Source organism: Takifugu rubripes, chromosome 3, assembly GCF_901000725.2.
Source record: "Takifugu rubripes chromosome 3, fTakRub1.2, whole genome shotgun sequence".
Lineage (NCBI taxonomy): Eukaryota > Metazoa > Chordata > Actinopteri > Tetraodontiformes > Tetraodontidae > Takifugu > Takifugu rubripes.
Window position 1 is genome coordinate 2,720,340 of NC_042287.1, and position 25,326 is coordinate 2,745,665.

General features: G+C 42.8%; 2 protein-coding genes across 4 annotated transcripts in view; both read left to right on the plus strand.

The window, feature by feature from the left end:
• LOC115249204 (homeodomain-interacting protein kinase 1-like) overlaps positions 1-12,212 on the plus strand; it is a 27,047-nt gene extending 14,835 nt beyond the window's left edge. Inside the window, exon 11 of the mRNA XM_029834155.1 lies at positions 12,088-12,212. Coding sequence (XP_029690015.1) covers positions 12,088-12,102 — 15 coding nt within the window. The 3' untranslated portion in view covers positions 12,103-12,212. The remainder of the gene's footprint in view (positions 1-12,087) is intronic.
• Positions 1,318-24,834, plus strand: LOC115249203 (probable dual specificity protein kinase YAK1 homolog). Of its 3 annotated transcripts, XM_029834153.1 has the most exons (12): positions 19,788-20,358; positions 20,461-20,797; positions 20,934-21,074; positions 21,663-21,813; positions 22,013-22,099; positions 22,188-22,346; positions 22,454-22,629; positions 22,724-22,844; positions 22,921-23,040; positions 23,240-23,326; positions 23,415-23,581; positions 23,884-24,834. In XM_029834153.1, the coding sequence occupies exons 6-12, from the start codon at positions 22,260-22,262 to the stop codon at positions 24,737-24,739; spliced, it is 1,614 nt and encodes a 537-aa protein (XP_029690013.1). In that variant the 5' UTR covers positions 19,788-20,358; positions 20,461-20,797; positions 20,934-21,074; positions 21,663-21,813; positions 22,013-22,099; positions 22,188-22,259; the 3' UTR covers positions 24,740-24,834. The 3 variants fall into 3 exon arrangements, with proteins under 3 accessions (XP_029690014.1, XP_029690013.1, XP_029690012.1); XM_029834152.1 differs by lacking the exons at positions 19,788-20,358; positions 20,461-20,797; positions 20,934-21,074 and adding an exon at positions 21,307-21,593; XM_029834154.1 differs by lacking the exons at positions 19,788-20,358; positions 20,461-20,797; positions 20,934-21,074; positions 21,663-21,813; positions 22,013-22,099 and adding exons at positions 1,318-1,355; positions 11,405-11,491.
• Positions 24,835-25,326: the final 492 nt, after the last annotated feature.

Consider the following 25,326-nt stretch of genomic DNA (forward strand, 5'->3'; position numbering starts at 1 on the left):
GCTAATATCTGGTAATGCTGCCGTGATTGATATTAACGCCGTCTGACATCAATAGCGTTTTATTTTAACATTTTTACCATTGTGCTGGTTAAGTTGTTAATTGCGGGGGCAAAGTAACCTAAACCATTGTCCCCATTAAGATCTGCATGTGACTCCAAATGGCTAATACTAATAATTGGTATTCTGACGTGGCTGCTAATATTGGCTCATTCGAAAATCGTTGTGACGGGACCTGTTCGCATGTCTCATCCCTGCAATCCTTTGGACTGGACCACGGTCACAACAGACTCTAAGGTACTGATGAGGACACACGCAAAGTCTCTACTCCAGTTTAACACTGTCTGTGTGTTTAATCTGATTATTAATTATTTTTATTTTTTTTAAATTTGCAGGCGTGTCAGCAATAGGTCAATCATGTTTTTCTTCTTTCTCTTACATATTTATTTGCCAGTGGCAGAGGCGAAGGACATCAGCATCGAGCTCAACCCTGTTTGGTTCAGCACTGACATCCTTGCTGCTGTGGAGGCTGTCTCTCCTTCACACCTGCCTTACCCTGTCTTGGTGTCTCTTGCTGAAGGGATAGAGGTGAGCTGTTCTACATTTGTTTGGAGAACATTAAACTGTTAATCAGCTCAACGCTCTTTATTGCATTATGTTTCTTGTGCTCTCATAATTACACTGCTCAAAAAATTAGAGGAACACTTCGAAAACACATCAGATCTAAATGGGGGGGGGGGGGGGGGGGAATGATCTTGAATATCGTTCCTGATAAAAAGTAGGTGATGTATTAGTATCAAAATGATGCTACATAATTTGATAGAAATGAAAATGATCACCCTATAGAGGGGGTGGGGAATCAAAGACACATGAAAAATGAAAGTGAAAAACTGATGCAGCAGACTGGTCCATTTTGCCAAAATGTCATTGTAGCAACTCAAAATGATTCTCAGTACTTTGTGTGGTCCCCATGTGCTTTTACGCATGCCTGACAACATTGGGGCATGCTCCTAATGAGACGACGAATGGTGTCCTGGGCGATCTCTGCCCAGTTCTGGACCAGGGCATCACTGAGCTCCTGGACAGTCTGAGGATCAACCCGGTGGCACCGGATGGACCTAAACATAATGTCCCAGAGGTGTTCTATTGGGTTTAGGTCAGGTGAACGTGGGGGCCAGTCAATGGTATCAATTCCTTCATCCTCCAGGAACTGCCTGCATACTCTAGCCACATGAGGTCAGGCATTGTTGTGGATCAGGAGGAACCCAGGTCCCACTACACCAGCGTAGGTTCTGACAACGGGTTTAAGGATTTCATCCCGATACCTAATCGCAGTCAGTTATTCATGGAGATTAAAGGTGAGCACATGTTCTCTGCACTTTGATACTGATCTTATCCACCACTGCAAACATAAATATGTTACTCACTCATACTAATTGCAAATGTCCAAGGATATTTGAATTTGGGTGTAACATCTCAAATCCTTTTCCTGTCTGCTGAAATGTTGGGAGGGCAGGAAAAGTGTATGTTCGCTAACTGTTGGGTGTGTTCTTTCAGACACCAGCAAAATATGGTCCAGCTAACTTAAAGAACTTCAATGACGTTCCTCAGTGTTTTAGATATTCTCTAACACAATTGTTTTTGGTAAGCATTCTTTTTTTTAAACCAGTTATAATTAATTTCATTGTTCCTGATTGATTATCTTTGTATTAAATCACTAATTCCAATGGCAGGCAAATCCAACAGATGACAAAAATGAAATGAAGGACCGCAGGACTCTTTATGATCTCCTTAAGAAATTATTCCACTTTGATGATCGTCTGAGAATCTCTCCTGAGAAAGCCCTGCAGCATGACTTTATAACAATGGGGCACCTGAGAACAGTGGAGAGCAAAGACTAGTGAGTGACATTATTTCTATTTGATATCAGTGAGGTTATAGGTTTTTGAAACATTTAAAGAGACATATCAAACCACACAGCACAGTGAACTCCCACTACATAGCTGATTGTCCTGAGTACTGTGTATCATTAATTAGATGTAATATTTGTACCAGTTAAAGCCTTCCGGTCATTAGCATTAAAATTAAGTTTTAAACTTGTAAAAATTAATTGGGCCAATAACATGCAAATGTTTGTACAAAAATCAAGGAGCATATTTTGTGATTGTACATTTTTTTGCAGCTTGAAAATGTGTGAAAAAACAAACAGTTTGGCGTTCACAGAGGTTTCAGCTGATAATTTAAATGAGAAGAGAAACGAAAAGAACCTATTTGAATTGGAAATAAGAAGGTCTTCTCAGAAAGAGGCAAAGACTTTGGACAAGGAAGAGAAGTCCACCAAAGAAGGAGACATCAAATCCTTTATGGGAAGTGTTCAAGGCAGAATCCAGCGAGTCCTCAGGCAGAAACCAGTGAGACTTCTGAGGCAGAAGCCATCATGTCCTTGAAGGGAAAATTCACACAATCTCTAGAGGAAATAGACTGTGAGCCCTCACAAAAAGAAATCGGTACCTTACCAGAAAAAGACGTCAATTTATTAGAAGAGCTTCTGTGCCGTGCTCTTAACAGTAACTCAACTGAAGGGAGGCCAATAGGGCCAAACATACAGAGTCCCAAGTGGAAGAACAGAGTGAGTCCTCACAGAAGGAAATCATCGGGACCTTACTAGAAAAAGACATCAATTTCTCAGAGGAGCTTCTGTGCCTTGCTCTTAACAGTAAGTCAACTGAAGGGGAGGCCAATAAGGTCAAACATACAGAGTACCTTGTGAAAGAAGAGAGTGAGTCCTCACATGTTCAAGCTTGTGTTCAGACTTGGATGAGTGTGTTGGATTGTGGAACAGTCACAGGATCCGGCCCTCCAAAACAGCATCATGTCCAGGAGGAGTGCCCAATGAGCTCTACTTACCACACCGGTAATATTTGATGGTAGATTGTGTGCATTTATTTTGTTTTTCAAATAAATGTAATAATATCTTCTGTGTACCATAGGTTTGACTCCAGAAACTGTGGATTTCAAATCGAACAGACTCAACTGGATGCTTTTCCTGAGGCTCATCCATGTGGGGATGCAAACATGCAGGAGTACCTGGACTTGGCCATGGAGAGCAATCATTTACAGAAGGCACAGTACTGGCAGTCTACAACTGAGCTGTATCTGAAACGACTCAGCTATGAGTTGAAAAGACATTTATTATAAAGGTGTAACTTGTACACAAAGTGTCTTAATTTGTCACTCGCAGCATCATTATTTTAAAGTGGGAAATATGAATAAACATAATGCGTAGTAATGAGCATGGATTTCCTTTTTTTTTATAGATACAATCCTGAACTACTAGTGTTTTATGAACAGAACACAGTTTCAGAATGATGGATCTAAAACTGACCCCCCCTCCAAAAAAACCAAAACAGCCTCATACTTTAACGTCATGGAAAAACACTTGCAACTGCACCTTTAGGTGCACCAATGACAACGGCATGACAGCAGAACAATACATTTTTAGAGTCCAAGCTCCAGGGGTCATCCAACATGGCTTATAAACAGCCAAATCCTGGACTATTTTGAATTCCAAAGTCCATTTGTGACTTAAACACACTGTATGAATCCAGGAGTGGTAATTTCAACAAGTTTGAACATGTATTTGCCATTGGGAATGGAGAGTCATCCAGGAACTCTTATTTGTGGCAACGGTTCCAACCCAGAAGGAGGAAGTGATGTCAGCCCTGTTGCAAACATCAATACGTCTTCCACAGACAGAGCTGCCTTGCCTTCTGCAAAGAAAAAATGTTCAGGTAGATATACATGGCAATGTGCTTTTCCAAGTAGTTAGAAAAAAACAAAACAAACCTTCACAGTCAAGGAGATAGTCTGCCCAGTAGGCCAAGGTTCGACTTTATTTTGTCTCCTGTTGCTCCCTGAAGGGCTGACGTCAGGTCTGAAGAGTCTCTCAAGTTCAAAGCCAGTGAGTCACTTTTCAGAGTGGCACAGAACTGGGGTCAGCAAAGAAGGGTGTTGCTGTAGTACTGTAAGAAACTGAAGGGCTGAAAGGCCATCTTTGAATCTACAAAGTGAACACAAACACTTTCACTGCTGTGTAGTACCAACTGCAACAACCAATTAAATTATCTAAATTGTATTATCTTAAGTTTATATTTTATAAGTTTATGTATGTAGCTAATGGTGATATATCCTTCAGTGCTGCATCTAAAATAGATAAAATTATTGAATCATGAGATCCACTAACCTCCTTTAAAATGCTGTACAAGGCAAATGAAAAAGGTGATCCTGCAATATGGCCTCCCAAGTTCTTTTTTATATTCTGCCAATTTGAATGGCCTTTCTGACCCAGGCACATGCATCACCTCTGAGCAGTCTGGATACAAAAGGACATAAGTTCCTTCTGGAGTGTCCTGGTTAAATGTCCTCATCTTCTGGACCGCTTGTTTCAGGATATCAGGTGCTTCTATTTCTGGGTCTACAAATAACGGGAGTGTTCTTCCTCTTAGAGGTTTTAGAGCAGTCCCATTTCGCACCATCATTCCAATGTTTATCTAAAAAATGAAAAAGGTACGGTTAATTTCATGTACTATACAAAGTAACACAAAAGATTATACATACAGCAGTATTTCCCATTAATTTATGTCAACACAGTTTCATAGTTAGCCGAACATGACTACACTCCAGATACAGTAGTTGCACTGTTGTGCCGAGTTGCTTCAGCAAAGTGTCTCATCTTGCACAAGTGCTACATGCTTTAAAATCTATGCACAGATTCCTGTGTCAAATATATAAGTTCTCTTACATAGATCTATTTTTGAGTTACCCCGAGTCAGACAGTCGAGTATTGATAAGCTAATACAGTCAGTACAACAGACCTGGACGTGTTTTCGCTCTTTAGCCCGATGTCTTCCTCTTGGCCCTTAGTCATAAGACTGACGCTCCTTAGATTTGGAATTTCTGTACTCCAGGAACTGCTTGGATGATGGGAAAGGTTTTCTGCTGAAATTAAAACCAAGTTTACAGAAAGTTAGCAGCCTCTAACCAATGCTACAGCTGATTCACGTTGTACGTACTTCAGATAGCGACGGCTATGCTACACTTACTTTGCTTAGCATTATCCGGCTGTTGAGATGCCCCCTGTGTGGCTGGTCCTTCCGTCTGGGCTGCGGCCTTTAAAAACACCAAAGACCGACCACAGGCAACACAAAACGGTGTCAATCGGCTCAAATGTTCGCCACAAAACGGGCAAAAGGCCACTTGCCTGCCGTCCATCCCACGTCACCATGAACTCCTTATTGAAATATAAGTAAAACACAAACATTGTCCTGTATATTGTACCTCCTGGATACCGTGATACGGTGGCCGGCTGGTAAAAAAAACAGTTCCTGTTCTACTCGACAGTTGGTAATTCCCTTTCCGGCTGAAAAAGTAACTTGTAAATTTGTTTTGGCCGCTTGTAAAAATGTTTTGCCCCTCCCGGCTGGCTACTTTTTCAACCAGAGAGGGAATTACCAACTGTACCGACGGAACGCATCCATTGGCTACTGTACCAAGGGTTGGTAATTCCCTTTCCAGGAGAAAAAGTTATTTGTAAATTTGTTTCAGCAACTTGTAAATGTGTTTTGCACTTCTCGGCCACCGTAGGAAATAGACTGTGAGCCCTCACAAAAAGAAATCATCTGGACCTTACCAGAAAAAGACATCATTTTTTTAGAAGAGTTTCTGTGCCTTGCACTTAACAGTAAGTCAACTAACGGTGAGGTCAATAAGGCCAAACATACAGAGTCCCAAGTGGAAGAAGAGAGTGAGTCCTCACAGAAGGACATCCGCGATACTAAATCCACGGAGAGCCCAGTGGAATACATAGAGTCCTCGCAACAAGAGTCCTCTGAAGATTCTATTAGTGATACATCTTGTGCAGATACCTCAGTTGAAAATGCTACCTCATTATGTGAGGAAGAATCAGTCTCCAGTAATGGAACTTCTGATGGTGCATCCTCTGAAGCTGACAGCTATTTATCAGAGGGTGTCTCTTGTTGTGACTACTCTGATGCTACCACTTCTGAAAACAGCAGCAAATCACCTCCTAAAAAGAAACGCATGTTTAGGGTTAAAGTCTCTAAATGGTTTGCCAAAGTCTGCAGGCATATAAAGAGTGTATTCTGTAGCTGCATGGAAGTCAACTGTGTTGAATAGTGTGTGAGTGTAAGGACTTGTGGGTGTGCTGTCCGTGCTTGAATTATGGTTTGTATTATTAAAGAAGATATGGATTGTGATAGTGTGTTGATTCATTGGGTGTGCCTCCTAGGCACAAAAAGTGGAATCCAGCACAAAAAAGCTCATAGATTGATTAAAAAACAAAAAACCCCATCATTTTGTAAATATAAACCTCGACTAATTCGCAATCGTCGGTTTGGGGACGTTAAATTAACCAGTGCCCCGTAAAACGAGCTAAAACGCCGACTGTTCCGCTCAAATCTCCTATTAACTCAATGCAGAAGAGAGCGGGGGAAAACGCCTCAGAACTGACAAACGCTTCATGGTTAACTCGTTGTTTCTCTGTCACCGGGTAAGCTAAAATTATGAAACTTGACACGGTTATATTTCAAAGTCTTGTGGTTCTAACATGCTCAGACTCCATATATTTGGACGGTGTTAAGCAGTCCAAAACGGCTTTTGAATACGGGTGGTCCTGATCGCGAATCTGTGTGTGGGGTGGAGGGGTGGAGCAGCTCACAGCCTGTGGGTATGGGAGGGGCTGCCTGTGTGTGTCACATTAACTGGGAAAATAACACAATTTCAAATGGCAGCTTTCGAATTTCCCATTGTACGTGAATCCACCGCCACTTCAATTGATACAGTCCCACCCTTGCGCTTCACATAAGTACGCATCTCCTACATCGCATTGCTCGTTTTAATTACTTTCACAACTGCTAAATGAACTAATTCCAGCTAAAGCTTCACAATCATACTATTCAGTCTCTCAGTGTAAAGAATTGACCGCTTCTGTGTTATTTTCATTACATTGTTCTTGTGGTTAACGTTACTATTATCTGGTAATGCTGCCGTGATTGACATTAACGTCGTTTGACATCAATAGCGTTTTATTTTAACATGTTTACTATTGTGCTGGTTAAGTTGTTAATTGCGGAGGCAAAGTAACCTAAACCATTGTCCCCATTAAGATCTGCATGTGACTCCAAATGGCTAATGGTAATAATCGGTATTCGCACGTGGCTGCTAATATTGGCTCATTCGAAAATCGTTCACATTTCTGTAATTAATCTGTCGATATCTCTGCAAGGTCGGTTTCTCTGTAGCTTTATTCATGGTTAAACACATTGTCCAAGGTCTAGAGGTCTTCAATCATTGATTGGATGGTGTCCAGGTGTTTGTCTTCGGCTTTCCTCCCGCCTGAGTGCTGACGCCACCCTGCAGAACCTGCTCCAACAGAACTACCATTGCGTCTCAGCATGGATGGGTGAGAATATTTTACATTGCTGTTATAAAGCACTAAAGTCCACAGCGGGCTATAAATTAGAACAAAGATCATCAGACGGGACATTCTGGACCTTAGAAGGAGAACGGCCCCGACGGGGGGACCTGAGCCGACAACACATCCTGCCCAACCAGCAAATGCGCAGGCTTCAGCCTATCCAATGTGACCCGCTCCGACCGACCTCCCATATCAAGCACGAAACTCTTTGCCCCCGTCTCGAGCACCCGGAATGGGCCGTCGTACGGAGGGGGAAGGGGTGACCGGTGGGCGTCATGTCGTACGAAAACAAAGCGAGCCGCTGCCAAGTCCATCGGTACAAACGACCATGGAAAACAGTGGAGCACGGGGGATGGAGCCAGAGTAGACTCGGCCAAAAAGGAACTTCTGGCAGGAAAGTTACAAGGAGGCCGCTCTCTGGCAGAAATTCCCCTGGAACACGAAGCGGTTGTCCCAAGACCAATTCCGCAGGCGAAGCATCCAAATCCTCTTTAAGAGTTGAACGCAAACCGAGCATCACCCAAGGTAAACGATCCACCCAGCTGTCATCCGAAAGCGCGGCACGGAATGCAGCCTTAAGTGAACGGTGAAAGCGTTCACATAGCCCGTTAGCCTAAGGATGGTACGCGGTGGTACGGTGAACCTGTGTACCCAATAATCTAGCCATAGATGCCCAGAGTTCCGAGACAAACTGAGGCCCCCTGAAAGAAGTAATGTCTGTAAGGTCTGTGCATCCCCCTTCAGGCCAAAGGGCATGCGCAGGAACTCAAAAAGCCCAAACGGGGTAATCACCGCAGTCTTGGGCACATCCTTGGCACGCAGCGGGTCCCGCAGCAGCTGTATGACGTGGCGAGTGGATTGCTGGTCCAGAGCCGCGACCACCAAATAATATCTGGAGTCCTCCTCGGTGACTCCTCGAAGGTGGAACAGCACTTCGACATGCTGGAACCACGGGGCCGGGTCGCTCTGCCAGAAGTCAGGCAGCTTCACGGACGCGGTGAAACTAGCTGGCTGCGTGTGTTGGGGCGACATGGCCGAAGAGGAGATACGATCTCTGCTGCCTCGAACATGTTCAAAACAGGGTCACCAATGTGGCAGGATGAGGAACGACTCGGACAGAGCAGATGGTTTGGATGTCTTTATTCTGCATCCACCAGAATATACTAAATGGCGCGTCGAACAGTGCATCAAATCAAAGGCTAACCACGCCCATCACCCCATGCATCACCTGGGTGTGAGATACACCCCTATGTGTCCACCACACGACCCCCCCCCCCCCCCCCCCCCCCCCCCACACCCAGAAGGGAAATGACAGAAAGAAATTTTGACATGGCCGAAGAGGAGATACCATCGTCTGCTGCCTCGAACAAGCCTCAGCTTTGGTTGTGATGGTAGTTTCTTGACTAGCTGTTTAGGATGGGGATGCCCCATTACTGTAATATTACTTATACTTTGAAGATAAAAGGCAACCCTTCACATCAAACTGAGTCAGTCACTGTAAGTAGTATAATTATATATATCGACACAAAAATAAATGGATCTTCTGAATTACAGTGTTTTAAAATCTATTAATGCAAAAATCCTTTAATACTGTAATATCACTTATACTTTGAAGATAAAAGGCAACCCTTTACATCAAACTCAGTCAGTTACTGTAAACATTATAATTTTATATATATCTACAGAAAAGTATATGGATCTGCTGAATTAAAATAAGTGTACTAAAATCTATTAATGCAACAAGAACAGACCTTTTTAATAGCATTAGATTGGATCTGACTGAGGTAACACCCAATACTGTACCAAAAACTTGCATGTACAGCGAGGCAATAAAAGTATGGTGGCTAGTGGAGGCTTGACAAGCTATCTTAGCATGACTGCTCTCAATGTTTATGTAATTTAGAAAACTTACCCTTACAAAATTTGACCTGTTCAAATGATCGTAAATGCAACAACCTGACATTTTGATGGCATGGCAATTTGATGTGGTAGTTATTGTCTAGTGTTAGATTTGGTCCTGCCTCCTTCCCTTTTTGGTGGTACACCAGCCACGGCAGTACTCCAGCTGTCCCATTGTGACGGCATTTTTCTTGACAAGATTACAACATTACTAATAAATTGTTACAATTACCAACATATTAACCAAATTGAATTTTCATTTCAGAAATAATGCCATCAACAATAAATAAAGGTAAGACTTCAAACTGTATTTATAATGTAAAACATGTCTTTAGGAGGTCGCATGACACAGTTGGCACAGCAGCGTCACTGCTGATTTTCCCAACAGGAATATTGTACTGTACCATACACGTTAAGTTTTGTAGGATTTATTGGCATCGTAGATCAGGTCCCAATTCCAGCACTTGTATGCTATTTGTAAATAAGTTCTCGGTATATACAGTAGATCCCAGGATTGGACGGCTACATCTTGCCATTATTACAAGGACACGGATAATGCTTCAATTGTGTGTTTGATGTTTTCATGTTGACTGAATGGTTTCCCTCCATGGTGATTGTCTCTTTACAGTCAGTGCTGGTGATGTTCTACACAGCAGGAAGTCTGGGTTTGTTGTGCAGGAGATTATAGGTGAAGGAGCATTTGGTCAAGTAGCCAGGTGCCAAAACATGAATACAAAAGCGACTGTGGCGATCAAGTTCATCAAGGATTCCAAGGAATTCGAAAGTGGCCAAAGAGAAGTAAGGAAAAATAATTTAATAAACAATAATAATTGTTTCTGAAAATGGCAATAACCACTTCCTTGAAAACAATTGTTCTCTAGCCCATATTTTGGTCTTTTATCAGTCATGTTTATCCTTCACAGAAAATGATATTGGAACGCATCCATTCCAGTCTTCGTGTGAATCATGCACACTTTGTGAAGCTCTTGGACCATTTTCAACACAACAGTCAGCTCTCTCTTGTGTATGAGATGCTGAGCATGGACTTCGTTGATGCTCTTGAATTAAGAAAAGGCAAACCACTGTGTGTGTCTAAAATTCGACCAATTGCAAAGCAGGTAAACTATTATTTAGCAAACCTTTCTGTGATAATATTCTACAGCTTGCATAAATTGATCACAGAGCATCTTAGTTTTAATTTTAAAAAGTTTTAATTTTCTTCCAGCTGTTTATGGCTCTATCAGACCTCAAGAAACTTGGAATCCTGCACACCGACTTAAAACCAGACAACATCATGTTAGTGGACCAAAGAGGATTAAAAATTAAACTAATCGACTTTGGACTGGCACGTCGGACCCACGAGGCCAGGACAGGGACAATCATGCAGGCATCTGGACTGAGGTTATTTGTCCTGCAGTAATAATACTATTATTAAGTTATCTTTTTTTCTTTAATTTTTTACATATAACATTTTTTTATTATGACTTGTGTTTTTAGGGCTCCAGAAATTATGCTCGGTCTCCCCTTCTCGTATCCACTTGATATTTGGGGAGTTGGCCAAATCCTTTTGTTTTTATACAACCCTCAAACCATCCACAATTACTCATCATATCAAAACGCAAGTATACTAGACAAAAATATCTATAGGCAATTAGAGCATGTCCTCTTAACAAATGTGAATGTTTGGTTTACAGATGAGACACATAATAGATCTACTGGGTATGCCCCCAAACTACATATTAAATGCTGGGAGGTACACCAGCAGATATTTTGTAAAGGTGGCAAACCATTCTGGTTATTCATGGAGATTAAAGGTGAGCACATGTTCTCTGCACTTTAATACTGATCTTATCCACCACTGCAAACATAAATATATTACTCACTCATACTATTTCCAAGTGTCCAAGGATATTTGAATTTGGGTGTAACATCTCAAATCCTTTTCCTATCTGCTGAAATGCTGGGAGGGCAGGAAAAGTGTATGTTCACTAACTGTTGGGTTTGTTCTTTCAGACACCAGCTGAATATGGTCCAGCTAATTTAAAGAACTTCAAAGACGTTCCTCAGTGTTTTAGATATTCTCTAACACAATTGTTTTCGGTAAGCACTCTTTTTTTTAACCAGTTATAATTAATTTCATTGTTCCCGATTGATTATCTTTGTATTAAATCACTAATTCCAATGGCAGGCAAATCCAACAAATGACAAAAATGAAATGAAGGACCGCAGGGCTCTTTATGATCTCCTTAAGAAATTATTCCACTTTGATGATCTTCTGAGAATCTCTCCTGAGAAAGCCCTGCAGCATGACTTTATAACAATGGGGCACCTGAGAACAGTGGAGAGCAAAGACTAGTGAGTGACATTATTTCTATTTGATATCAGTGAGGTTATAGGTTTTTGAAACATTTAAAGAGACATATCAAACCACACAGCACAGTGAACTCCCACTACATAGCTGATTCTCCTGAGTACTGTGTATCATTAATTAGATGTAATATTTGTACCAGTTAAAGCCTTCCGGTCATTAGCATTAAAATTAAGTTTGAAACTTGTAAAAATTAATTGGGCCAATAACATGCAAATGTTTGTACAAAAATCAAGGAGCATATTTTGTTATTGTACACTTTTTAATTTACACATTGTGTTTTTTGCAGCTTGAAAATATGTGAAAAAATGAACAGTTTGGCGTTCACAGAGGTTTCAGCTGATAATTCAAATGAGAAGAGAAACGAAAAGAACTTATTTGAATCAGAAATAAGAAGGTCATCTCAGAAAGAGGCAAAGACTTTGGAGAAGGAAGAGAAGCCCACCAAAGAAGGAGACATCAAATCCTTTATGGGAAAAGTGTTCAAGGCAGAATGCAGCGAGTCCTCTGAGGCAGAAACCAGTGAGACTTCTGAGGCAGAAGCCATCATGTCCTTGAAAGGACAATTCACACAATCTCTAGAGGAAATAGACTGTGAGCCCTCACAAAAAGAAATCATCGGGACCTTACCAGAAAAAGACATCAATTTCCCAGAGGAGCTTCTGTGCCTTTCTCTTAACAGTAAGTCAACTGAAGGGGAGGCCAATAAGGCCAAACATACAGAGTCCCAAGTAGAAGAAGAGAGTGAGTCCTCACAGAAGGAAGTCATTGGGAACTTACCAGAAAAAGACATTAATTTCTTAGAGGAGCTTCTGTGCCTTGCTCTTAACAGTAAGTCAACTGAAGGGGAGGCCAATGAGGTCAAACATACAGAGCCCACCAAAGAAGGAGACATCAAATCCTTTATGGGAAAAGTGTTCAAGGCAGAATGCAGCGAGTCCTCTGAGGCAGAAACCAGTGAGACCTCTGAGGCAGAAGCCATCATGTCCTTGAAAGGACAATTCACACAATCTCTAGAGGAAATAGACTGTGAGCCCTCACAAAAAGAAATCATCGGGACCTTACCAGAAAAAGACGTCAATTTCCCAGAGGAGCTTCTGTGCCTTTCTCTTAACAGTAAGTCAACTGAAGGGAAGGCCAATAAGGACAAACATACAGAGTCCCAAGTAGAAGAAGAGAGTAAGTCCTCACAGAAGGAAGTCATTGGGAACTTATCAGAAAAAGACATCAATTTCTCAGAGGAGCTTCTGTGCCTTTCTCTTAACAGTAAGTCAACTGAAGGGGAGGCCAATAAGGCCAAACATACAGAGTCCCATGTGAAAGAAGAAAGTGAGTCCTCACAGAAGGAAGTCACTGGGAACTTACCAGAAAAAGACATTAATTTCTTAGAGGAGCTTCTGTGCCTTGCTCTTAACAGTAAGTCAACTGAAGGGGAGGCCAATAAGGTCAAACATACAGAGTCCCAAGTGGAAGAAGTGAGTGAGTCCGCACAGAAGGAAATCTGTGATTCTAAATCCACGGAGAGCCCAGTGGAATACATAGAGTCCTCGCAACAAGAGTCCTCTGAAGATTCTATTAGTGATACTTCTTGTGCAGATACCTCAGTTGAAAATGATACCTCATTATGTGAGGAAGAATCAGTCTCCAGTAATGGAACTTCTGATGGTGCATCCTCTGAAGCTGACAGCTATTCATCAGAGGGTGTCTCCTGTAGTGACTCCTGTGACTACTCTGATGCCACAACTTCTGAAAACAGCAGCAAATCACCTCCTAAGAAGAAACGCGTGTTTAGGGTTAAAGTCTCTAAATGGTTTGCCAAAGTCTGCAGGCATATAAAGAGTGTATTCTGTAGCTGCATGGAAGTCAACTGTGTTGAATAGTGTGTGAGTGTAAGGACTTGTGGGTGTGCTGTCCGTGCTTGAATTATGGTTTGTATTATTAAAGAAGATATGGATTGTGATAGTGTGTTGATTCATTGGGTGTGCCTCCTAGGCACAAAAAGTGGAATCCAGCACAAAAAAGCTCATAGATTGATTAAAAAACAAAAAAAAACCATCATTTGAAAATATAATCCTCGACTAATTCGCAATCGTTGGTTTGGGGACGTTAAATTAACCAGTGCCCCGTAAAACGAGCTAAAACGCCGACTGTTCCGCTCAAATCTCCTATTAACTCAATGCAGAAGAGAGCGGGGGAAAACGCCTTAGAACTGACAAACGCTTCATGGTTAACTCGTTTCTCTGTCACCGGGTAAGCTAAAATTATGAAACTTGACACGGTTATATTTCAAAGTCTTGTGGTTCAAACATGCTCAGACTCCATAGATTTGGACGGTGTTAAGCAGTCCAAAACGGCTTTTGAAAACGGGTGGTCCTGATCGCGAATCTGTGTGTGGGGTGGAGGGGTGGTGCAGCTCACAGCCTGTGGGTATGGGAGGGACTGCGTGTATGTGTCACATTAATTGGGAAAATAACACTATTTCAAATGGCAGCTTTCAAATTTCCCATTGTACGTTAATCTACCGCCACTTCAATTGATACAGTCCCATCCTTGCGCTTTACATAAGTACGCATGTCCCACATCGCATTGCTCGTTTTAATTACTTTCACAAATGCTAAATGAACTAATTCCAGCTAAAGCTTCACAATCACACTATTCTTTGTCTCAGTGTAAAGAATTGACCGCTTCTGTGTTATTTTCATTACATTGTTCTTGGAGTCCACGTTGCTAATATCTGGTAATGCTGCCGTGATTGATATTAATGCCGTCATCACGTTGTTCGTTTTAATTAGGGCAGGCAGCCTCCACCGCTCCATCAGGAGATGGACTCCTGAAGCAGAGGAGGCTCTGAAGGACTGCTTTAACACCACGGACTGGGATGTACTGCTGGGGGAACATAAAGAGGACATAGATGGGATGACCGACCGTCTCACAGACTACCTCATTTCTGTGTAGATGTGGTTGTCCCCACCAAGACTGTACAGTGTTATCCTAACAATAAGCCATGGGTAACACAGGAAGTCAAGGGGAGGAGATGAAAGAAGCGCAGAGGGAAGTGAAACGTTTCTTGAAGGAGTCGAAGAACACCTACAGGAAGAAGGTGGAGAAGAAGCTGGCTGATAACAACATGCGGGACGTCTGGGAAGGTGTCAGGACCATCACTGGTCACAAAGCCAAGACCAGCACGGAAGGGGGTGGAGTGGAGAGGGCAAACGACCTGAACCAATTCTTCAACAGGTTCAGTCAGCCCACTCCACTCCAATCCTCTGCCCCCCACCTTAGCAGCCCAGCTCCCCTCTACCCCCCCTCCCTCCAACCCGCCACCCACCACAACTTCCCCCAACCCCACCTCCCCTCCTCCCTCCTCCACCTCCCCTCTCTCTACTGACCTCCCTCCTACCACCCTTCCACCCTCTACCACCCCCATTCCCCTGCTCTCACCATCCCCACATCCTCCCTGCTTCACGGCTGACCAGGTGAGGGTCAGAACTGAGGAAGCTCCGGCCCCGAAAAGCAGCTGACCAGGATAGAGTCTGTCCCCGGCTCCTCAAGACCTGCGCTGCTGAACTTGGGGAGCCGCTACAACGGGTCTTCAACCTCAGCCTGGAGCTGGGGAAAGTGCCCACCTTATGGAAGACGTCCTGCATCATTCCAGTCCCCAAGAAGAACAGACCGAGTGAGCTGAACGACTTCTGGCCGGTGGCACTCACCTCACATCTGATGAAGATTCTGGAGCGGCTCTTCCTCAACCTCCTCAGGCCCCAGGTGCAGCACGCTGAGGACTCCTTACAGTTCGCCTACCGGGACAAGGTCGGTGTAGAAGACGCCATCATCTACCTGCTGCACCGAGTCCACTCGCATCTGGACAAGGGGAGTGGCACAGCGAGAATCCTCTTTTTGGATTTCTCGAGTGCCTTCAACACGATCCAGCCCCTTGTCCTACAGGTGTATGGGTGAAGTTTTGATCACCCACACTGTTTGTTCACCAGACTCAGATCAACCACGCAAACAACAGGAGTTCCTTGCAAGGGAGAGTCGAGCAGCAGTTCAAGCTTCCTTTGTCAACTCCGTTCGTCTGCTGCTCGCTCACCTCTTTTATTTGGTGCACACAGGATTTATGTCAATCTGACCTCACGATTCCTTCTCTTCCTATCTTTACGACTTCCTCGTGTCCTTGAACATGGTACCTCTTAGTGCTGGGTACATAACAGCTCCAATACTTGATTCAAACACTCATACATTCCTTTTCTTAAACATTCCTTAAACACTCTAAATCTACTCATCCTAGCATTTAAACGATAATAGTAATAACAACAATAATTCTTCTCACACAGGACAAGCTTCTACAGATGCGAGTGGACCCCTGCCTGGTTGCTTGGATCTCCAGCTACCTCACCGACAGGCCGCAGTTCGTCAGGATGAAGGACATCACGTCTGACACTGTGGTCAGCAGCATCAGTGCTCCACAGGGGACTGCTGTCCCCCATCCTCTTCACTCTGTACACCTCGGACTTCTGTTACAACTCCGAAATGTGTCATATCCAGAAGTTCGCAGATGACCCAGCCATCGTTGGATGTATCAGAGACGACGAAGAGGAGGAGTACCGGTGCATGGTGAGGGACTTTGTGGCCTGGTGCCACAACAACAGCCTGCAGCTCAACACCTCCAAAACTATAGAACTGGTCATTGACTTTGGGAGGGACCGACCGAGACCTAGGCCAGTTCAGATAGGAACGGAGGAGGTGGAGGGCGTGCAGACCTACAAATATCTTGGGCTGTGGCTGGACAATAGGCTGGACTGGATAAGCAACACAAGGCAGCTGTACAAGAAGACCCAGAGCAGGATGTACTTCCTAAGGGGACTCAGATCCTTCAACATCTGCAGGAAACTCCTCTGGATGTTCTACCAATCTGTGGTCGCCAGCATCCTGTCCTACGCTGTGGTGTGCTAGGGGGGGGGGAGTGTGACAAAAGCGGACCTCTCCAGGCTGGAGAAGCTGATCAGGCGGGCCAGCTCGGTGGTGGGGATGAAGCTGAAACCTCTGGCGACAGTGGCAGAGAGGAGAACTATTGACAAACTGCGGAGCATCATGGACAATGTCCGCCACCCTGTGCACACTGTCATCCACAGCCAGAGAAGCCTGATCAGCCAGAGGCTGCGCCTCCCCAAATTCAGGACAAACAGACTGGGGAACTCATTCATCCCCCGAGCCATCAGACTGTTCAACCCCTCTTCATTTATTTACATTTTTTATAGTTTTATATTTATATTCTATTTTTAATTTATTCTATTTTATTTCTTATTTTATTCTATTTTTATTATTTTTAATAGGTTTAATGGTGTGTAATGGTGGTGGGTACTTTTGTACAGTGCTGTACGTGTTGGGATTTCTGGTTTGTGTCTGTCTTTGGCCTGCAGGGTGTGGTGTTGAGCACAATTGGGTGCAGCTGGCACTGCAGGCGGGCGCACCTGTAGGCAATTTACATCTTGCTGCCTATTTAAGCAGGTTGTGCCTGCCTGTCAGTGCCGGGGTGTCTGTTTGTGTAGGGAGTATGTTTGTTGGTCTAGTGTGGGAGCTTGTTTGGGTTCCTTGGTGTTGGCTCCTGTTCCTGTGTTCCTGTTGCCCTGGAGGGCCGCTCCTATTCCTGTGCTCCCGGTTTTCCTGGAGGGCCGCTCCTGTTCCTGTTCCGTGTCTCCTGGAGGACCGCTCCTGCTCCCCTTGCAGTCTAGGAGGACTGCCTCTGCCCTCAGTGTCTCGGGGCACGTTCGTGAGGCGAGCGTGTTGCGCCGGACTCCCGAGTCCTCGCCGGTCCAGGAGGACTGCGGCGTGTTGGACTCACCGGTGTTCCGAGTTCGCGGCAGTCCAGGGGGACTGCGTCTGGTTTGGGGACTCGCCAATGGACCTGGGACGGGCGGACGCTGCCTCCCGATCCCCTTGCGGTCCAGGAGGACTGTTTCTGTTAATGTGTGCTCCCCTTCCCTGTAAATAAAGCCTTTGACCTCCCCACCACTGTGTCCTGGCGCTGCGTTCGGGTCCGCTACCACCATGTATCGTAACAGTACGTTTTTTTGGAGATGCTAATTTCCCTGATGGACACCCCCTAAAGGAATCAATAAAGTACTCTTGAATCTTGAATTACTTTCACAACTGCTAAATGAACTAATTCCAGCTAAAGCTTCACAATCACACTATTCTTTGTCTTGTTGGATCGCAATACCTTTCAAGTGTAGCTGCTAATCCGCGTGTTCTTTGAATGAAGACTTCGAGAAGAAAAGTACCAATTTCAAAATGTATTTAACAATAGAACCAATTCGAGACACAAATATTACAGAGCTCCGGGCCAGTTCATATCCCTAGCACAGGGGTCGGCAACCCAAAATGTTGAAAGAGCCACATTGGACCAAAAAAAACAAAAACCAAATCTGTCTGGAGCTGCAATAAATTAAAGCCTTATAAAAACCTTATTATGAAGGCAACACATGTTGTAAGTGTCTATATTAGCCTATTTTTAAAATAATCAGTAGGCTACGAATACATAATGAGCAATCATGATTAAATGTTTGTTTTCCCTGCAGCATCCTGGAGAGAATGAGGCAGCACGTGACCACTCTGCTGCACGATTGTAATGAGATCTTGAAATTAAATACTTATTATACACATTTTTACAGCAAAACTTGAAGAATGTTTGTTGTGTTTTTCCTCCTACAGAAATTATATTAAAACAAAACATATATTCACACCATCTTTTTACATTTTCATATTTTGAAAAAGCTCCAGGGAGCCACTAGGGCGGCGCTAACGAGCCACACGCGGCTCCAGAGCCGCGGGTTGCCGACCCCTGCCCTAGCAACAACAGAGTTAATTGTCAGGGCACGAAGTCTGACGACCTAACTATCCCTTGGCCCAGTCTTTTATAGTAACACACATGCAAATTCACAATGTTCATGCAATCCAATCCAGATCCCCTACTGGGATGACCTCGTCCTCTTCTTCCAGTCCCATTTAGTGTTTGTACAGTCCTTCTTTTCCATTATTTTCCCAGGTGGCCAGATCAAAGTTCCCATTCTTCATGCAAATACGATCATCAACCCCCTCTGATGTCCCGTTTTAACAAGATAAAGACAATTCTCATCAGTCTCAGTGTAAAGAATTGACTGCTTCTGTGTTATTTTCATTACATTGTTCTTGTGGTCCATGTTGCTAATATCTGGTAATGCTTCTGTGATTAATATTAACGCCATCTGACATCAATAGCGTTTTATTTTAACATTTTTACCATTGTGCTGGTTAAGTTGTTAATTGCGGAGGCAAAGTAACCTAAACCATTGTCGCCATTAAGATCTGCATGTGACTCCAAATGGCTAATGCTAATAGTCGGTATTCTGTCCCTCTGTTTGTGTTCTTATTTTATTCCTTTTCTGGAGGTTTATTTTCCAACAGATTTAACTTTTCAATTTACAGCTAATCTGGTTACACTACCATCTAATGGCGTAGGTTGAAAACAGGAAGTGCGTCAAGCACGAGGAAAACGTGCCGCAGAATATGAAAGATATGTTGCTCCTGGATCGAGTCTGGTCACTCTTTTACCTTTGCACCTTTCAAGGGCATGATCTGTAAGTTGATGTTGTCTTTTACTGTTGTAGTTGTTGTTCGAAATGCTGCGTATTGCTAGTGTTGGGACCTCGGGTCGGTTATTCTGCACACAGAATTGAGTGTGAATGTGTGTTCTTGCGTCGGAGCTAAACGTTGTGTTTTGTGATTCTTTTCTCACAGTTTTACAAAATAAAATGGATTAGTAAAACCAAAGAACGATTCATGAGTGGTCGCTGATGCCATATATTTAGCTCGCTGCCGACGCTAAAGCACTTAGCCGAGGGCAGAATAATCGGTATTCGCACGTGGATGCTAATATTGGCGAACACTATTTCAAATGGCAGCTTTCGAATTTCCCATGGTACGTAAATCCAACGCCACTTCAATTGATACAGTCCCACCCTTGCGCTTCACATAAGTACGCATCTCCTACGTCGCGCTGCTCGTTCCAATTACTTTCACAACCGCTAAATGAACTAATTCCACCTAAAGCTTCACAATCATACTATTCTGTGTCTCAGTGTAAAGAATTGACCGCTTCTGTGTTATTTTCGTTACATTGTTCTTGTGGTCCACGTTGCTAATATCTGGTAATGCTGCCGTGATTGATATTAACGCCGTCTGACATCAATAGCGTTTTATTTTAACATTTTTACCATTGTGCTGGTTAAGTTGTTAATTGCGGGGGCAAAGTAACCTAAACCATTGTCCCCATTAAGATCTGCATGTGACTCCAAATGGCTAATACTAATAATTGGTATTCTGACGTGGCTGCTAATATTGGCTCATTCGAAAATCGATCACATTTGTGTAATTAATCTGTCGATATCTCTGCAAGGTTGGTATCTCTGTAGCTAAACACATTGTCCAAGGTCTAGAGGTCTTCAATCACTGATTGGATGGTGTCCAGGTGTTTGTCTTCGGCTTCCCTCCCACCTGAGTGCTGACGCCACCCTGCAGAACTTGCTCCAACAGGACTACCATTGCGTCTCAGCATGGATGGGTGAGAATATTTCACATTGCTGTATAAAGCACTTCTTGTCTTTTGTGTCCATACACACAATTCGATTGCACCTTTCTGATCTTTGACCTTTTGTCATTTCAGGGATCCCCTACTTCTCTGTTGCAGAGATCTTTCCTCTGCACCCCTGAGAATTTTTTCCCAATTGTGAAAATGTTTTTGCGACAATAACATTCTAATGGTGTCTTTCCTTGTATTTCTCTCCCTTGTGGACACACCAGAGTGACAACGGGGGAATGCCGATCCTGACACACCTGCTGTCGATCGCTGCCACCAGGTTCCTGAGCAGAAGCCCCAGGTTCTTGACAGGCCCTCTCCTCCTGCATTACGGTTCAGTCAGAAGGTCGTTGTGACGGGACCTGTTCGCATGTCTCATCCCTGCAATCCTTTGGACTGGACCACGGTCACAACAGACTCTAAGGTACTGATGAGGACACACGCAAAGTCTCTACTCCAGTTTAACACTGTCTGTGTGTTTAACCTGATTTTTTTTTTTTTTTTTAATTTGCAGGCGTGTCAGCAATATGTCAATCATGTTTTTCTTCTTTCTCTTACAGATTCATTTGCCAGTGGCGAAGGACATCAGCATCGAGCTCAACCCTGTTTGGTTCAGCACTGACATCCTTGCTGCTGTGGAGGCTGTCTCTCCTTCACACCTGCCTTACCCTGTCTTGGTGTCTCTTGCTGAAGGGATAGAGGTGAGCTGTTCTACATTTGTTTGGAGAACATTAAACTGTTAATCAGCTCAACGCTCTTTATTGCATTATGTTTCTTGTGCTTTCATAAATACACTGCTCAAAAAATTAGAGGAACACTTCGAAAACACATCAGATCTAAACGGGGGGGGGGATGATCTTGAATATCGTTCCTGATAAAAAGTAGGTGATGTATTAGTATCAAAATGATGCTACATAATTTGATAGAAATGAAAATGATCACACTATAGAGGGGGGGAATCAAAGACACGTGAAAAATGAAAGTGAAAAACTGATGCAGCAGCCTGGTCCATTTTGCCAAAATGTCATTGTAGCAACTCAAAATGATTCTCAGTACTTTGTGTGGTCCCCATGTGCTTTTACGCATGACTGACAACATCGGGGCTCCTGATGAGACGACGAATGGTGTCCTGGGCGATCTCCCGGGGCATCACTGAGCTCCTGGACAGTCTGAGGATCAACCCGGTGGCACCGGATGGACCTAAACATAATGTCCCAGAGGTGTTCTATTGGGTTTAGGTCAGGTGAACGTTGGGGCCAGTCAATGGTATCAATTCCTTTATCCTCCAGGAACTGCCTGCATACTCTAGCCACATGAGGTCAGGCATTGTCGTGGACCAGGAGGAACCCAGGTCCCACTACACCAGCGCAGGTTCTGACAATTGGTCCAAGGATTTCATCCCGATACCTAATCGCAGTCAGTTATTCATGGAGATTAAAGGTTAGCACATGTTCTCTGCACTTTAATACTGATCTTATCCACCACTGCAAACATAAATATATTACTCACTCATACTAATTGCAAGTGTCCAAGGATATTTGAATTTGGGTGTAACATCTCAAATCCTTTTCCTGTCTGCTGAAATGTTGGAAGGGCAGGAAAAGTGTATGTTCGCTAACTGTTGGGTTTGTTCTTTCAGACACCAGCTGAATATGGTCCAGCTAACTTAAAGAACTTCAAAGACGTTCCTCAGTGTTTTAGATATTCTCTAACACAATTGTTTTCGGTAAGCACTCTTTTTTTTAACCAGTTATAATTAATTTTATTGTTCCTGATTGATTATCTTTGTATTAAATCACCAATTCCAATGGCAGGGAAATCCAACAGATGACAAAAATGAAATGAAGGACCGCAGGACTCTTTAACACAACAGTCTTGTGTATGAGATGCTGAGCATGGACTTCTTTGATGCTCTTGAATTAAGAAAAGGCAAACCACTGTGTGTGTCTAAAATTCGACCAATTGCAAAGCAGGTAAACTATTATTTAGCAAACCTTAATGTGATAATATTCTACAACTTGCATAAATTGATCACAGAGCATCTTAGTTTTAATTTGAAAAAGTTTTAATTTTCTTCCAGCTGTTTATGGCTCTATCAGACCTCAAGAAACTTGGAATCCTGCACACCGACTTAAAACCAGACAACATCATGTTAGTGGACCAAAGAGGATTAAAAATTAAACTAATCGACTTTGGACTGGCACTTCGGACCCATGAGGCCAGGACAGGGACCATCATGCAGGCATCTGGACTGAGGTTTATTTCTCCTGCAGTAATATTATTATTAAGTTATCTTTTTTTCTTTAATTTTTTACATTTTACATTTTTTTATTATGACTTGTGTTTTTAGGGCTCCAGAAATTATGCTCAGTCTCCCCTTCTCGTATCCACTTGATATTTGGGGAGTTGGCCAAATCCTTTTGTTTTTATACAACCCTCAAACCATCCGCAATTACTCATCATATCAAAACGCAAGTATACTAGACAAAAATATCTATAGGCAATTAGAGCATGTCCTCTTAACAAATGTGAATGTTTGGTTTACAGATGAGACACATAATAGATCTACTGGGTATGCCCCCAAACTACATATTAAATGCTGGGAGGTACACCAGCAGATATTTTGTAAAGGTGGCAAACCATTCTGGTTATTCATGGAGATTAAAGGTGAGCACATGTTCTCTGCACTTTGATACTGATCTTATCCACCACTGCAAACATAAATATATTACTCACTCATACTATTTCCAAGTGTCCAAGGATATTTGAATTTGGGTGTAACATCTCAAATCCTTTTCCTATCTGCTGAAATGCTGGGAGGGCAGGAAAAGTGTATGTTCACTAACTGTTGGGTTTGTTCTTTCAGACACCAGCTGAATATGGTCCAGCTAATTTAAAGAACTTCAAAGATGTTCCTCAGTGTTTTAGATATTCTCTAACACAATTGTTTTCGGTAAGCACTCTTTTTTTTAACCAGTTATAATTAATTTCATTGTTCCTGATTGATTATCTTTGTATTAAATCACTAATTCCAATGGCAGGCAAATCCAACAAATGACAAAAATGAAATGAAGGACCGCAGGGCTCTTTATGATCTCCTTAAGAAATTATTCCACTTTGATGATCTTCTGAGAATCTCTCCTGAGAAAGCCCTGCAGCATGACTTTATAACAATGGGGCACCTGAGAACAGTGGAGAGCAAAGACTAGTGAGTGACATTATTTCTATTTGATATCATTGAGGTTATAGGTTTTTGAAACATTTAAAGAGACATATCAAACCACACAGCACAGCGAACTCCCACTACATAGCTGATTCTCCTGAGTACTGTGTATCATTAATTAGATGTAATATTTGTACCAGTTAAAGCCTTCTGGTCATTAGCATTAAAATTAAGTTTGAAACTTGTAAAAATTAATTGGGCCAATAACATGCAAATGTTTGTACAAAAATCAAGGAGCATATTTTGTTATTGTACACTTTTTAATTTACACATTGTGTTTTTTGCAGCTTGAAAATGTGTGAAAAAATGAACAGTTTGGCGTTCACAGAGGTTTCAGCTGATAATTCAAATGAGAAGAGAAACGAAAAGAACTTATTTGAATCAGAAATAAGAAGGTCATCTCAGAAAGAGGCAAAGACTTTGGAGAAGGAAGAGAAGCCCACCAAAGAAGGAGACATCAAATCCTTTATGGGAAAAGTGTTCAAGGCAGAATGCAGCGAGTCCTCTGAGGCAGAAACCAGTGAGACTTCTGAGGCAGAAGCCATCATGTCCTTGAAAGGACAATTCACACAATCTCTAGAGGAAATAGACTGTGAGCCCTCACAAAAAGAAATCATCGGGACCTTACCAGAAAAAGACATTAATTTCTCAGAGGAGCTTCTGTGCCTTTCTCTTAACAGTAAGTCAACTGAAGGGGAGGCCAATAAGGACAAACATACAGAGTCCCAAGTGGAAGAAGAGAGTGAGTCCTCACAGAAGGAAATCTGTGATACTAAATCCACGGAGAGCCCAGTGGAATACATAGAGTCCTTGCAACAAGAGTCCTCTGAAGAGTCTATTAGTGATACTTCTTGTGCAGATACCTCAGTTGAAAATGATACCTCATTATGTGAGGAAGAATCAGTCTCCAGTAATGGAACTTCTGATGGTGCATCCTCTGAAGCTGACAGCTATTCATCAGAGGGTGTCTCCTGTAGTGACTCCTGTGACTACTCTGATGCCACAACTTCTGAAAACGGCAGCAAATCACCTCCTAAAAAGAAACGCGTGTTTAGGGTTAAAGTCTCTAAATGGTTTGCCAAAGTCTGCAGGCATATAAAGAGTGTATCCTGTAGCTGCATGGAAGTCAACTGTGTTGAATAGTGTGTGAGTGTAAGGACTTGTGGGTGTTCTGTCTGTGCTTGAATTATGGTTTGTATTATTAAAGAAGATATGGATTGTGATAGTGTGTTGATTCATTGGGTGTGCCTCCTAGGCACAAAAAGTGGAATCCAGCACAAAAAAGCTCATAGATTGATTAAAAAACAAAAAAACCCATCATTTTGTAAATATAATCCTCGACTAATTCGCAATCGTCGGTTTGGGGACGTTAAATTAACCAGTGCCCCGTGAAATGAGCTAAAACGCCGACTGTTCCGCTCAAATCTCCTATTACAGTTTTTCTCAATCACTTTGGTACATTTTTCCAATCATTCTTGCAATTTGCAGAAGATCAAGTGCATTTCTCAAAACAGTTTGAACAAATAGCAAAACACCGTGGATCACCTGCAAAAGCCAGTCTCTTGCTCAAAATCCTTAGTCCATCCCTCAAAAGCAAGTTTTTGTGTCAATATACTTGTCAGTGCCATCAGAATGTTTAATCATTGTGTCATTGTGTACGGATAAGACAGTCAAATTCATTAGTCATGTTGGCAATTGAATAGTGCACTTTGAAGGGACATGTTGATGTA